Source organism: Spermophilus citellus (genome assembly GCF_964194105.1).
Source record: "Spermophilus citellus genome assembly, chromosome: 6".
Classification (NCBI taxonomy): domain Eukaryota; kingdom Metazoa; phylum Chordata; class Mammalia; order Rodentia; family Sciuridae; genus Spermophilus; species Spermophilus citellus.
The window spans coordinates 92286580-92300503 of NC_138187.1; the positions used below are offsets into that span (position 1 = coordinate 92286580).

General features: G+C 39.0%; 1 protein-coding gene across 3 annotated transcripts in view; it reads left to right on the plus strand.

Moving 5' to 3' along the window:
* Nucleotides 1–4552: 4552 nt before the first annotated feature.
* PITRM1 (pitrilysin metallopeptidase 1) overlaps nucleotides 4553–13924 on the plus strand; it is a 32985-nt gene continuing 23613 nt past the window's right edge. The window contains exons 1-7 of one of the 3 annotated variants that reach the window (XM_081298038.1): nucleotides 4553–4671; nucleotides 6834–6936; nucleotides 9032–9138; nucleotides 9670–9821; nucleotides 10670–10784; nucleotides 10870–10966; nucleotides 11836–11996. In XM_081298038.1, coding sequence (XP_081154164.1) covers nucleotides 4616–4671; nucleotides 6834–6936; nucleotides 9032–9138; nucleotides 9670–9821; nucleotides 10670–10784; nucleotides 10870–10966; nucleotides 11836–11996 — 791 coding nt within the window. In that variant the 5' untranslated portion in view covers nucleotides 4553–4615. The remainder of the gene's footprint in view (nucleotides 4672–6833; nucleotides 6937–9031; nucleotides 9139–9669; nucleotides 9822–10669; nucleotides 10785–10869; nucleotides 10967–11835; nucleotides 11997–13924) is intronic. The other 2 variants (XM_081298039.1, XM_081298040.1) reach the window with 2 other exon arrangements.

Sequence of the window (13924 nt, forward strand, 5' to 3'; positions counted from 1 at the left end):
ACATTTTTGAAGTCCAAGATTGAGCAGTCTTGTCTATTCTTCCCATTGGTGAGAGTCTCCCTGGCTACATCACAACATGGAGAGGGGCAGAAAGGAAAACTGACATATACAGAAGGGGTCATAGGGTTAGACAGGAAACCAGAGAGTGGGAAGGGCCAGTCTTACTTTTTAATAGCAATTCTGCTCTCCCAAGAACTCACTCCATGACATCAGCATGAATCCTTTCCAAGGGCAGGGACCTCAATGACCTAATTTGCCTCCCAGAGGCCTCATCTCTTAAGATTCCACCACCTCTCAACATCCCCACACTAAGGACCAAGCTTCCAGCAGGAGTGCCAGTGGAGCAGGGGATGCACTCAAAACCAAAGCACCTCAGAAGATTTAATAAATCTGTAAGAAGCAGCCCTTAAAAAGAAGGGCTTATTATAACAGCTGGCAAAATAAATCTTCCACATTTTTCTTCTTCAAAGCTGACACCTGGTTTTCTTTTCTTTTCTTTCTTTTTTTTTTTTTTAAGTTGTAGATGAACACAATATCTTTATTTTATTTACTTATTTTTATGTGGTGCTGAGGATCCAACCGAGTGCCCCATGCATGCTAGCAAGGCAAGTGCCCTGCCACTGAGCTACAACCCCAGCCCCTGACATCTGTTTTTAAATCTTTTCTCCTTCATATTATATTTTAGGATCATTTTGTGTCACTATTCTATTGGGATTTTTACTGCAATTGCATTGTGTATTTGGAGAGAATTGAGAACTTTATCAAACTGGGTTTCCCATCTGTGAACATGGAATGTTTTGCCATTCATTTAGGTTTTCATAAATTCCTTTCACCAAATTATTATATAGTAGGGTCATGGGTTAAAATCTCATTTGGATTCTTTCCAATCAAAACAGAGGATGTTTTCGAATTCAAGCAAGAACTTCATCTTGCATCTGGTATCTATCTAGCTGCTGATGATTTTTGCTTACTATGTTGTAATATGTCTGTGAAAAATTATATACGCACACATATTTATCACTGATTTAGTATCTGCATAGTATTGAGTTACATGACTGTGTTACATTTTATTCAGGAAAACTCATGATAGACTTTTCTGTTGTTCTGTGTTTCTTGTAGGTCAGAAAAAGGAAATACTGCCAGGAACATTTTTTTTTTTTTTTTAAAGAGAGAGAGAGAGAGAAAGAGAGAGAGAATTTTTTAATATTTATTTTTCAGTTTTCGGTGGACACAACACCTTTATTTTATTTGTATGTGGTGCTGAGGATTGAACCCAGCGCCCCGTATATGCCAGGGGAGCGGGTTACCGCTTGAGCCACATCCTCAGCCCCGGGAACATCTTTATTTATCCATCAAGTGCCCTTGTGAGACTCCAGCTGGAGGATGAATTTCATGAGGTGAAATTTCCAGTGACAACATACACATTTAAATTCATACAAATATACTAAAATGCTTTATGAAAGACAAGAAATGTATAGCTCTGAATATACTCAGAATATGAAAAAACCTGATGCCCATACCTCCACAAACCTCACTACCCTTAAGTTTTATCAAACTGTTACATCTGCTAGATAAAAGAATAAATATCATATGGTTACTGTACTTTCTGTTTATGAATAATCCTGGAATTTTTTCATATCAATTTGTAAAGTTTTTAAAATTATGAAGGGCATTAGCCAAGAGGAAATTCAAAATTAGTATTTTCAACATTAAATTTAAATTAATTCAGGGGAATTAATTAATCAAAGGAAGATATGAGGGACCATAATTTCAATCAGAAAGAAAATCAAAATCAGCCAAATTAATTTTATTTTCTTAGTGTATCATTTTAAACAGGCAGAAAATAAAACTGAAGGCTAAAGCCAATTCTATCATCAATGCTTCAGTAAGACCTAGGATAAAATATCTATAGAATTTTAGAGTAGAGCTGGCTTCATTGGCGTTTGCCTATAATCTCAGCAACTTGGGCAGCTAAGACAGGAAAATAGCAAATTTGAAGCTACTCTCAGCCATTTAGTGAGACTCTTAGCAACTTAGTGAGACCCTGTCTCAAAACAAAAAATTTAAAAAGTTGAGGATATTTGAGCTCAGTAGTAAAGCATCCTGGGTTAGATTCTTAGTATTAAAAAAAAAAGAATTTTATAGTTAAAAATAGAATTCAAGAAAATCTGGTCTCCTTTCCTTTTACAGTGAGCCCATTTTTTACAAGTTCAACAGAAAGAAGAAATATTTTATTTAAACTTACCGGTAACAAAGTTTACCAGTAACAAAGTTGGCAAATAGTGACATTTGATAATATCTGTTGAATGATAAAAAGATGAATGGATGAATGAAGGCTAGGACTGGTGTGTAGGTTTTTCTGGCAGTATGGAGCTTTCTCCTTATATCATATTGTCTGTACTAAGTTTGTGGGTATTCTATACATTTCAATAAATTTGAAGGCACTGAGCTTATTCTTTATTTTGTATTTGCAACAATCATCACTTTGGGTTTATGATTCAGAAATTAAGTATTTCCTAAAGCTTACCTTACATCAATGACATGCAATACTGAAAAATACCAGACTTGGTTATATCACTTCATATTACTTTTCAGAGATTAAAAACCTCTTGACTTCTCTATACTAGTTTGCTAGGGCTGTTCTAACAAAGTACCATAAACTGCTTGACTTACAACAGGAGCCCATTATTTCATGGTTCTGGAAGCTAGAAGTGCAAGATCAAGGTGCTGGCAGAATTGGTTCCTTCTGAGGCTGTGATGCAAAATCTGTTCCAGACCCTTCTCCTGGCTTTTAATGGTTTGCTGTCAGTCCTTGGCATTCCTTGTCTTGCAGAAATATCATCCTGATTTTTGTTTTTATATTCACATTGTGTTTTCCTTGTGTATGCCTGTCTCTGCATCCAAATTTCTCCATTTTCTAAGAACACCAATTATACTGGAGTGACCCCCAAAGACCTCACTTTAGCTTGATGACCTCTATACAAGCCCTATCTCCAAATGCAGTCACATTTTGAGGTATTGGCATGTTTGGAGAGACACAATTATACATATCTAAAACCCAATATTCACTTGATTACCCTTCTAAGATTTTGACAGGGCACAGTCTATTCTACTGAAAAAGCTTACTCAATAATCTTATAAAGCAATGATTTTCACTATACCATAGGATCTGTTTTTGTAACATAGAAAATTGCATACATAATTTTTACTTCTATGTTGTAATTATATTAATATTTATTTAGATTACATTTAAGTCTTAAAATTAGGTCAGGTACTACTCAAGATAACTATTTATAAATTCTTGTTGTGTACATGTATCTAGGTTATCCATCAGTGAGGTTGTGTCCTATGGGAACATACTAGCAGGTGGTAATTAACTGGATTTATATAGCATCTATTCTAGAGAGTGAGAAAAATACTATAACCTCCCCCAGTGCCTCAGTTTTCTATACACTCACAATAGGGTTAATAATACCCAACTATCTCCCCCAGGATTACAGAGATGTTATGATGACTCAAGTACTCTCTAGAGCAGATCCTGTTTGTAGGCCTTCGTTCTGGTTCATTCGAGTTCATCAGTAAGAAAGTACTTGGTTAACTGCAAGAGTCCCCTGCACTATAGGGATGTTCTGGTAGACATTTTGTGGCTTTTCCTCACTGTATTACCCTCTACATTACCGCCAAAAGGAAGGTAGAGGAAGATTTGGAGTCTGCATTAGTGGGCTCAGGGAGAGGAGGAGAAGAATGCAGGGAAGAGACAAAGTCTCTTGAGACCCTGGGGTCAGTCTAGTCTGCAGATGTTTTCCAAGTTCCATTTAAGCACGTCCCAGGTATCGTTAATTCCAAATGTCCCTGCCAACCCACAGCGGCAGGGCTCACACCGCTCTGTTTCCAAAAGGGGCCCGTGGGTACTTCGGGAATCTTAGAACACAGAGGTGCAATCTTCCTACACACGAAATGCAGAGAAGGAGGTGGGAAGCCGTGGGCCACAGAGCGCGCGGGAGCTCCGAGCGTCCAGCAGAGTGATGGGGAAATCCTGTCTAACACTGTGGCGTCCTGGCCCTGGGAACCGGCCAGAACAGCCCGTGGGCCACAACTGCAAGCCACGCATTCCCGCAGGTTAAGGACCTGCCCAGGGCCCGGCGGAGCATCCTTTACTCTCACCCTACCCCTGCTAGCGGGCGAGCGAGCACGCAGAAAGCAGGCTCACCAGCCTCAGCCATGTCGGGTGGGACCCAACCACGACTCCCAGCCCGCAGGCCGCCAGGCCACCAGGCTGCGGAGCCCCTCAACCGCTGGCTCCGAGTCCCTCACCACACCTCGCTGCCCTGCGCCCAGCTTCGTCGGAGCCCCGCCCAGCAGCATCTGTTATAGCCACGCCCGCAACCACGCCCCCATTCGGGAGGGGCGACGACTCAGCCCCCTCTAGGACCCGCTCCGCGCCCCGCCCTTAAGGCTGGTCCCGCAGCAGGGGACCCGCCCTTTTCCTCTTTAGCCTATCGGAGAGTACGTTGCCGTACGCGCCGACCAATGAGAGTTGCGGCAGTCACGCCCCGCCGCGCCGTGCGTCGGGTTAAGAGCAGTGTATCCGCTGTCCTGCTGCTAGTCACACACCATGTGGCGCTGCGGCGGTCGGCGGGTGCGAGAAGCGCTGCAGCGGCTGAGGGGCTGGTGAGACCCCTGGAGTGGTGGGGACGCTGGGACTGGGGAGGAAACTCGCAGGGCGGTGGGGACACTGGGACCAGAGAAGGGGGCGGTGGCGCGTGCGCGGGAGGCATCAGAGTCTCTGCCATCCGAGAGCCTGGGGTGACAGCTCCTGGTTCTGCAGGCTCCTGCACCTGCAGCCTCTTGTCTGGGCTCCTGCATCGACACTTCTTGTCTAGAGTTCCTGAACTTCGAAACGCCTCCTGTAGGGTCCCAAACCCAGGTACCCCAAGTCCAGAGCGAGTGCCCCTACGGGACTGCCAAGAAATCTTTTTAGCTTCTGGGAATGACAGAGCGTTTCCTCCCAGGAGTTTTGGTCCCAGCTACCAGGACTGGGGTGATGCATCCGGGAAGTCTATGGTCTAAGGGGGAACCAGGCCCTGGGAATCATCTGACCCACCTTACCTTCCCTGACCTCAGGTGATCCCAGAGTGGGTGGCCCTGTGTGTGAGTTGTCAGGACTTTTTGAAGTGGAGCTGGTCACTGATGTAGATCTTAACATGTGTAAAAAAAGTAACTGGCAGTTTATGGTTCTCATTAATAGATTCACTCCCATTTAATTTTTGTTATGAGGCAGAGTACTTTAGAGGCCTATACTTTAAGCTGCTATATAAAATTGTAGCCTGGAATTAAACTTTTTTTTTAATGACTCGATTTACAGAAAAATAATATGATTTAAAAAGTGTTTAACTTTAACACTAATCCATAAAATCGAATTTAATTTATAGTGCAGTCTAGGTACTTTTGGCCCAGGTAGGGAAACATGGGGGTATCAATGGTTGGGAGGCCTCTATGGACTGTTTAAATTTGGCAACAGGAACTTGATTCTTGTAGGTGGTAGATTACAATGTATGTAGTAGGTTACCAGAAAGTATAAAGGGGGAACAGCCTTCGTTTGGCCTCTCCGGGTTTTCATACAAATTGTGCTTTTGATCGGAAATAATTTATTAAAATTCTTCTCTAACTCATAATCTGGAATTTACTAAATTAATAAGGAAATGTGAGTTCATTTTATTGTATCTCCCTAATATTGCCAATGACTAGTTGGCAATTTCCTTTTCTGTGTATATAACCTTTAAAACAAATATCTCTGAGTATGGTGTTAATGTAAACTATCTTATAAAACATGTAATACTATTTGAGAGAATAATTATTAAAAAAAAGTTGTGTCACCTTTACTACGCTTGATTTTTACCCTGATTATAACCCTCTACTTCCTTTCCATGTAATAATTCTCCTGAATTATAATTATTTCCTTGCTTCTTCTTTATATTTTTCCCAGATGAATACATTTCTACAATAGTGTTACCTGTTTGAATAATACCTGCGTAGAATAATACTGGTTTTTTTAATCTTGTATTTTTTTGTTTAACATTATGTGACCCACATCTTTTTTTAAACGTTGTTGCAGTCCTTTTATTTTTATTGCTATATTTTATTGAATGAATAATACACAGCTTTTATCCATTCTCTGTTGATGGATGTCTGAGTTGGTTGAGATTGGGATTGTTAGGATTAGTGCCACCATTCTGTGTGTGTGTGTGTGCCGTGTTTAAGCACAAGTTTTCAAGGCTATAGAAAGAGGTGAAGGACTTGTTGAACTCCAACTTTTCTAAATACAGTGACACCACAAGGTTTCCAAAATCATTCCCATTTACACCCCTAGTCTCAGTGTATGAGGGTTCATGGTAATATTAAGCTTTTAAGTTTTCACCAACTTGGTAAATATGTAATGGGATTTTATTGTAGTTTGAGTTATTACTTTACTGTGAAGGCCTCTGAGAATTCTGTCATGGAAAGAAGCCATTTCAACACAAGAATTGTTTGTATTCAGTTAAGGAAAACTTGTATATTGTAGTTATTTGTTAACATGTAAAAATAAAGTTTTCAACATTTCATTGATAATTGATATTATAAAGTTTATCTGAATTGAGATATAAGGTTACAATGTAAAGAACTGTACTAGAAATTAATTTACTGACATGTTCAAGATTTTGGAGATGTGAAATGTAATTTTTCTTTAGTTAATCATCTTATCACATAGCAGTATGTTCAACATGTTGCTGAATTATGTTAACCAAACAATTTTCCTAAGTTGTTTTCCTGACTTTGATGATGTTTCAATGCAGCAGTACACAGCACAGAGTATGGAGGGGGATGAGTAACCCAGCTTGTGAGAGAGCTCTGCAATATAAGGTGGGAGAAAAGATCCACGGCTTCACTGTAAACCAGGTACAGTCCGTGTTCATTTGCTCTTTCTAAAGTGAGGCAGATCATGTACACAACTTCTGCTGGCATTTGAGATTCTTCAGAGCCAAGACTGCAGATCTTATTCTTATATTCCCAGACCCTGAAGACCAACTGTGCAAATGAAGTGGTCCCATTCCTTTACTTGTGTCCCTTCAAGCCTGACACCTTTTCAGATTTTAGAAAGTGACATTCTTAGTAGTTTCTTAATCAAACACTAATGTTCCTGTAGCCAAATCTGGTGCTTCACTTGGAGTGTGATCAATAAAAACTCAGTTTCCTATATCTGTCCAGTCAAGTTTTTGCATCAAATAGATTCCTCTAAACTTGCATTTAAACTTGTTTTCTGAGCCATCTGGCTCTCAAAATTTTAGAGAAGAGATTGTAGATCAGTATTTACTCAATGTATCTTAAAATAGATTTTGTTGATTTTTGGTTTTTGTTTGTTGTTTAAACCTTTTGTATTGATTTTTTTTTATTTAATGTGAGTTGAAAAGTATATATTTAAATATTTGGTGGTTGGCTTTGTGCTGCGTTATAAAATAAAAAGAAAAACAGCTTGTAAGACAAGGCATGGCTTGATGAGCAGTGTGCAGAGGTGCCATGAGCCAGGGGAGAAGGAAAGTTGATGGCAGGAGAGGGAAAAGCTTGTGATGAGGGTGATATTTAAGAAAGAAAGCCTCTAACTCTGGGCAGGCCAGTGACACAGGGGAGTTTCAGGCAAGTCTAGGAATGATAAGTCATGAAAACAGGGTCAGTGTATTAAGTCCCTTGAAGGCCATGGAAAGAAGTTTGGATTTATAGTACAAGTTACCATTAAAAAAGATCTTATTCAGAATGGTAGAGTCCTTTATTTTTTAATTAAAAAAAAAACTTACTTTATGATAAACCACAATTCCTATTTGAGTAATAGTTACCCTGAAAGCTGTTATTAACTTAACTCACCATATCTACTGATTTTGAGTATATTAATCACCTATGTTAAAGTATAATAAACTTGAGAACATAAGTAGTAACTTTTCATCTGTAAATTATGCAGAAATCAGCAGACTAGTTTATGTGTGTCGTGATGTGACAGGGCTCCTCATCAGATTCCATTTCTGATTGCAGTTCTGTCAGTAACGTCCTTTTTAATAATGGACAGGTAACTTTGTTGGGCACTGAAAAAAGGGGATGGTAAATGGTGTGGCTATCACAACAATACGGCGTTTGATTAAAGGAAAGAGGGCTGGCATAGTTGAAAGACAGGATACTTTCTTTAAGATCAAGAACTCTGGACACGTATGTGGAGGCTTACCTAAAATAAGAGATGATTGCCAGCTCTTTTGCTATCCCCCTTCCCTGTGGAGTGAGGTTTCATTCATTTTTATTGAGGGCTTTTATACCCTCCTGGTCCTTATCAGGAGGTCCTGGTTAAAGGTCCTGCTTATGTGCATGATCATCCTCCCAGGAGGGATCAGCAGCTGGTAATAACCCCTGCTTACCTCAGAGAACCCATCCTAAACTAGATCAAGCAAAGTTTATTTCTAGGAGAATCCTTCCACTTTCACACGCTAAGGGCCATTTCTACATTTACCTTCCCTGTAGGACAGTGTTTAGCATTAAATGGAACATATGTGCAAAAGCCAGAGACGCACAGCAAACATTCGAAGATTGAGCTGCTGGTATTTAGATGTGACATAGAATAATGGGGAAGAGCAGAGACACCAGGGAATCCTGGCTATGTGGCCTGAGCTGCTTTTTCATCACTCTGAGCCGTGGGTTTTTCATCTACAAAAGGGGATGAGAAAATCTCCCTCATAGGTTACATATGACATTTTAGAAAATGCTTAAGCAAATGCTTAACTTAAAAAGGTAAGTGCTTAAGGAAAACAGAAACAGAAACATCAGCCTTTCTTCAGGTCTTAATTTTCTTGTTTGCAGGATCAGGGATTTGGACAAGATGGCCTGTGCCTTCCAGCTTTCAAGTGCTGGCTTCCTGGCACTGTCTAATTTAAAACAGAGCAGCCTGTTTGGTCCATGTGTTGAAGATAACCATTTCTCCCATGTTTTCCACTCATGTTGCCTCTTCTTACCTCAGGTAACATCTATTCCTGAACTCTTTCTAACTGCAGTGAAGCTCAGCCATGACAACACAGGAGCCAGATATTTGCACCTGGCAAGAGAAGACACAAATAATGTGTTCAGGTGTGTGATGCACTGTACCAATGTATTCTTTCTCTTTAAAGCATCTACTGTACATTAAGTAATTTAAAATTATATCACATGGGGCTGGGGATGTGGCTCAAGCGGTAGCGCGCTCGCCTGGCATGCGTGCGGCCCGGGTTCGATCCTCAGCACCACATACCAACAAAGATGTTGTGTCTACCGAGAACTAAAAAATAAATATTAAAAATTCTCTCTCTCTCTCTCCTCTCTCACTCTCTCTTTAAAAAAAAAAAACAAAAAAAAATTATATCACATAGATATTTTACTTTTATTGACAGAAAGACCTGAAAACATAAGGAAAAGATTTCATGAATTTCTATCCTTATCTCAGAAATACATTAAAATTTTACAGTCTGACTCGTGATTTCAACATTATCAGAAATGACAATGCTGAAAGACTGATATTAGAATCATTCTTTTTAATAATTGGAGGTGATCCCATGTTTAGGATTTCTATTGGACAGTATTAAGCTTAACCTTTCCCGATTTGTTTTTTCTTTTTTTTCTTAGTGTGCAATTTCGTACTACCCCAATGGACAGTACTGGTGTTCCACATGTTCTCGAGCATACAGTCCTGTGTGGCTCTCAGAAATATCCATGTAGAGATCCTTTCTTCAAAATGTTGAACAGGTCATTATCTACTTTCATGAATGCCTTCACAGGTAAGACTAATCCTGAACCATAATCACTATTGGGTTTGCCAGATGCAAACTCTGGCATTCAGTTAGTGTCTAGGAGTAAAGAGAGTTGTTGGCCATTAATAAATATTTTAGACTAAATCACTGATCTCTAATCTAGTGGAAAGATGTTAGAAATTTATTTCTTTAGGGTAGCCACATCATGGTTAGATCATAAAACTGGAGTTTTAGAAGAAAGATACCTGAGCATTTTCTGAAAAAGTTCAGAGTAGTTTTTTTCATGGAATATGGCTATATTAGGTGCCTGTTGCGTTATGGTTAGTGTCAGTGTTTGAGTTTACTCAAGAATGTGAATAGGTTGGTGTGCTCCAAGTATTCTAGGAAGGAGTGAGATTAAAGTGTAAATTAAAGCAATGCCTACGCAGAATTAAGACTGCCTTTCCAGGAATATGAAAATCTCTCTAAAGGAACTTGAACTACATAAAAATCCACTGAAAATTAGTACTTATGTCTATTAAAGGAAAACCTTGAATCGGGTGGGTCTCAGCAAGTTGGGGTGACAGCCAAGGATGGAAGTGAAGCGTGGATCCTGAGCTTGGGTTTTCTGGCTTCTGTTCCTCTGACAGTTCACACTCACTGTTATGGTGAGGTGAGGCTTGAAAACAACTTCTGCAGAAATTTCTTGTATTTTAAAATCTTATTTTTCATTGCCAAATCTTATTGTTATGTTGTGCACATGTATGAATATGTAACAATAAATCCCATCAATATGTACGGCTATGATGCACCAATAAAAATGAGGAAATTAAAAAGGAAATTAACATGAAAGAAAAAAAGTTAAAAAAAAAATCTTACTTTTTATTTGTACCCAGCTAGTGATTTTACGCAGTATCCATTTTCCACACAAAATCACAAGGATTTTCAGAATCTCCTCTCAGTATATTTGGATGCAACCTTTTTTCCATGCTTGCGGGAACTGGATTTCTGGTATGTACTGATTAACTGATGGTTAACTTAGATTTTAGTATTAGAATCACTATCTTATTTATTTATTTATTTATTTATGACTTAGGCAGGAAGGATGGCGACTAGAACATGAGGATCCAAGTGATCCCCAGACGCCTTTGATCTTCAAAGGAGTTGTCTTTAATGAAATGAAGGGAGCATTTGTAAGTATTTTTTCTTTTATCGAGTTAAAATCATCTTACCTGTATAACATTTTGAAATATAGAAATGCTTGAAGGTAGATAACATTTAGTTGTCTCACATTCTCTTCTTAAATAATAACATTGTATTAGCTGGGTCAGCGCTGTGGCCAGAAATGACCCTTGGATGAAGGGCCTGGCATCATCGTGTGTCCTATTGGCTTAGAAGATATGCCCTGTCTGTCCTAGTCTCTGAAGAGCATGGTGTGGCTTGTGTGCTCCATGTCACTTCTTGGTTCTTGTGGCCTCTTTCATCTGGCAAATGTATCCTTTCATGCCCCACTTGGTGTCATGTCTTCCAAGACACCTTCTTGTCCTCATGTCCTTATGGCTAGTGGACGGAAGGATCCTACACAGCCGTTCTCTTGACGTTAGTGGTTCAGTCTTTCCCTCAGAGCATAGTGAAAAGCCAGTTGCTCTTCTCTTCCCAGAGAGCCAGTTGTTGGATCCAGTGCACAGATTATAGTAAATTAAATGTAACATTAAATCATAACTGCACGGATGTCATTGATTACCTTTAAAACAGTTTTATTTGCCATGTGATATAGGGATATGGTCCAGAGTATGATTAATTTGCTGCATTGTAACATAGTAGTGTGTTTTATAGTCATATATCACTTAGTGCTGAGGAAAGTATTAGTAAGTGATTTTGTTGTTTTGTGAATGTCGGAGTATGTGCCCACAAACCCAGGTGGCACAGCCTACTACTCATCTAGGCCATATTGAAATATTATGGGACACCATTGCACTTGTGATTCATCATTAACAGAAATGTGGTTATGCAGTACATGACTGTATTTTGCATATGAATTATTATTTTTTTAAATTTCAAGACAGATAATGAGAGGATATTCTCCCAGCACCTTCAGAACAAAATTCTTCCTGACCACACTTACTCAGTCATCTCCGGAGGTGATCCACTGTGCATCCCAGAACTCACATGGGAACAGCTTAAACAGTTTCATGCTACTCACTACCACCCAAGTAATGCCAGGTAATATTTTGTTTTATTTTTTATTCATTTTTCATAGTTTTGTTTATTTTATTTATTTATTTTTTAAACCAACAGAAGCCTCATGATTTCAACTTATTTCTTTATTTTGGAAGGCTCTGTTTCAAGCAGATGACTATTCTTGAGCCCTTGCTATATCTGAATATCATTTTCAACTCACAAACTTGTTTTTAGCACTCTTTTAACATGGTGTTTTAAAGGATTAATGGTAAATTAAGAATTGATTTGTTTGTCTTCCACTAAATGACATGGCTTCCCTCACATTTAGCAAAGAAATGTTCGATTAAGAACTAGGTAAGGCTTGGGAAGGTGATTTGTTTAAGTTTCCTGCCTAACTTATTTTGATGTTCATTCTGAACATCTGAGGTGATAATGGTCCTTGCTTGGCACAACATGGTTATTCCAAGCAGCCCATGAAGTCACCTTGATGGAGAGTTTCAGTGCGCCTCCTTTGCCTCTGTAACAGCTTCAGTACTTGTAAAATGGGAATGCTTGTGATGGCATCCACTTTGTAGGGCTAATTTTCACAGTACCTCAAAAACTAAGCTTTCCCTTGGCACATTAAAGGGGCAGATGTAGTAATTGTTGCTGGTTTAATGTATCACTAACAATTCTATTTACAAATAAATATTAGCGTAAAATCATACTTACAAGGTTGTTCTGTAAAAAAATAAAATAAAATTTTAGTTATGAAAAGTTTTAAGCATATATAAAAGTAGAATCCCCATACACTTATTATACAGATAATTTTTAAGTTTTTTAAATTAAATTATAGACATCACAATTGTCCACCTCTAAATAGTTTGTGATCCAAAAACACAAGAATGTTTTCTTGCATAACATTTTTATACTTAACAAAACAAAGCATCCTTTTTTAAGCCATGTATTTCTTATTCCATATTCAAACTCTCCATATCCCCCAAAATGTGTTTTCAGTCCAAATGAGGCCCACACGTGGCATTTTGTTATTCAGCATGTCCTGGGTACCTTCTCAAGGAGGACAATGGGAGATCAGGCCTGGCTTCCTCTAGACTTTTTCTACTTTCTGAGTTGTTCCACTGCTTCTTCGTGGTGTTTGTTGATTTTTCAAGAACTGAAACTTGGATTTCAGGACTTGGTTAGAGGCAGGTGAAACCTTTTTACAGGGAGTTTTTCAGGCTGCATTCCTGTCAGACGCTCTGATGCCTGTTGATGCTCCACAGGCCTGCTGAAATCAGCCTGTAGAAGGGTGATACCCAGCCTGTATGCAGTGAGAGTTTGCTTCTCTCCACACAATCACAGGCCATCTGGCAGGTGGAGGTTCTGATACTCCAGAAAATTGCCGCAGTTCCTTTTCACCTTATTGATAACTATTGCGTGAATCAACTACTTTATTTAATAGAGTTTGCCGAGTCTTTCCATTTTGTAATTACTTCTATGTCTATTAGCTGAACTTATACAAAGAAGAGCTCTTCCTTATCAGTTGGGACTCTTGCGTTACCCCGAAATATGGTCTGGTGGGTTGAGAGAACTGCTTTTTTTCCAACTTTAGTGGGACAGGTGGTTGCAGAAGCTATCTCTAATTATATTGAAAGAAGCTTATTTCCTCTCTTTCCTGCCCTTCAGCCATCTTTGTTTTGCTCTGTTTTTAAATAACACTATGATCTCATGAAAGTATTTAAGTGTATATATATATATATATATATATATATATTTTTTTTTTTTTTTTTTTTTTGAGATTGTGTGATCAGATGAAACCTATATATTTTCATGTTCAGAATGTCCCAGCTGTGAGCCTTGGTAGTTTCTTTCTGACACTTTCTTAGCTTTCATTGAGCATCCCCATGCACATCCAGGCGCTTGTGCTCTGAATCTTCCGCTAGTCCTTTATCCACTGGATTCTATGACTGAATGGCAAAAAGTGTTGAGAG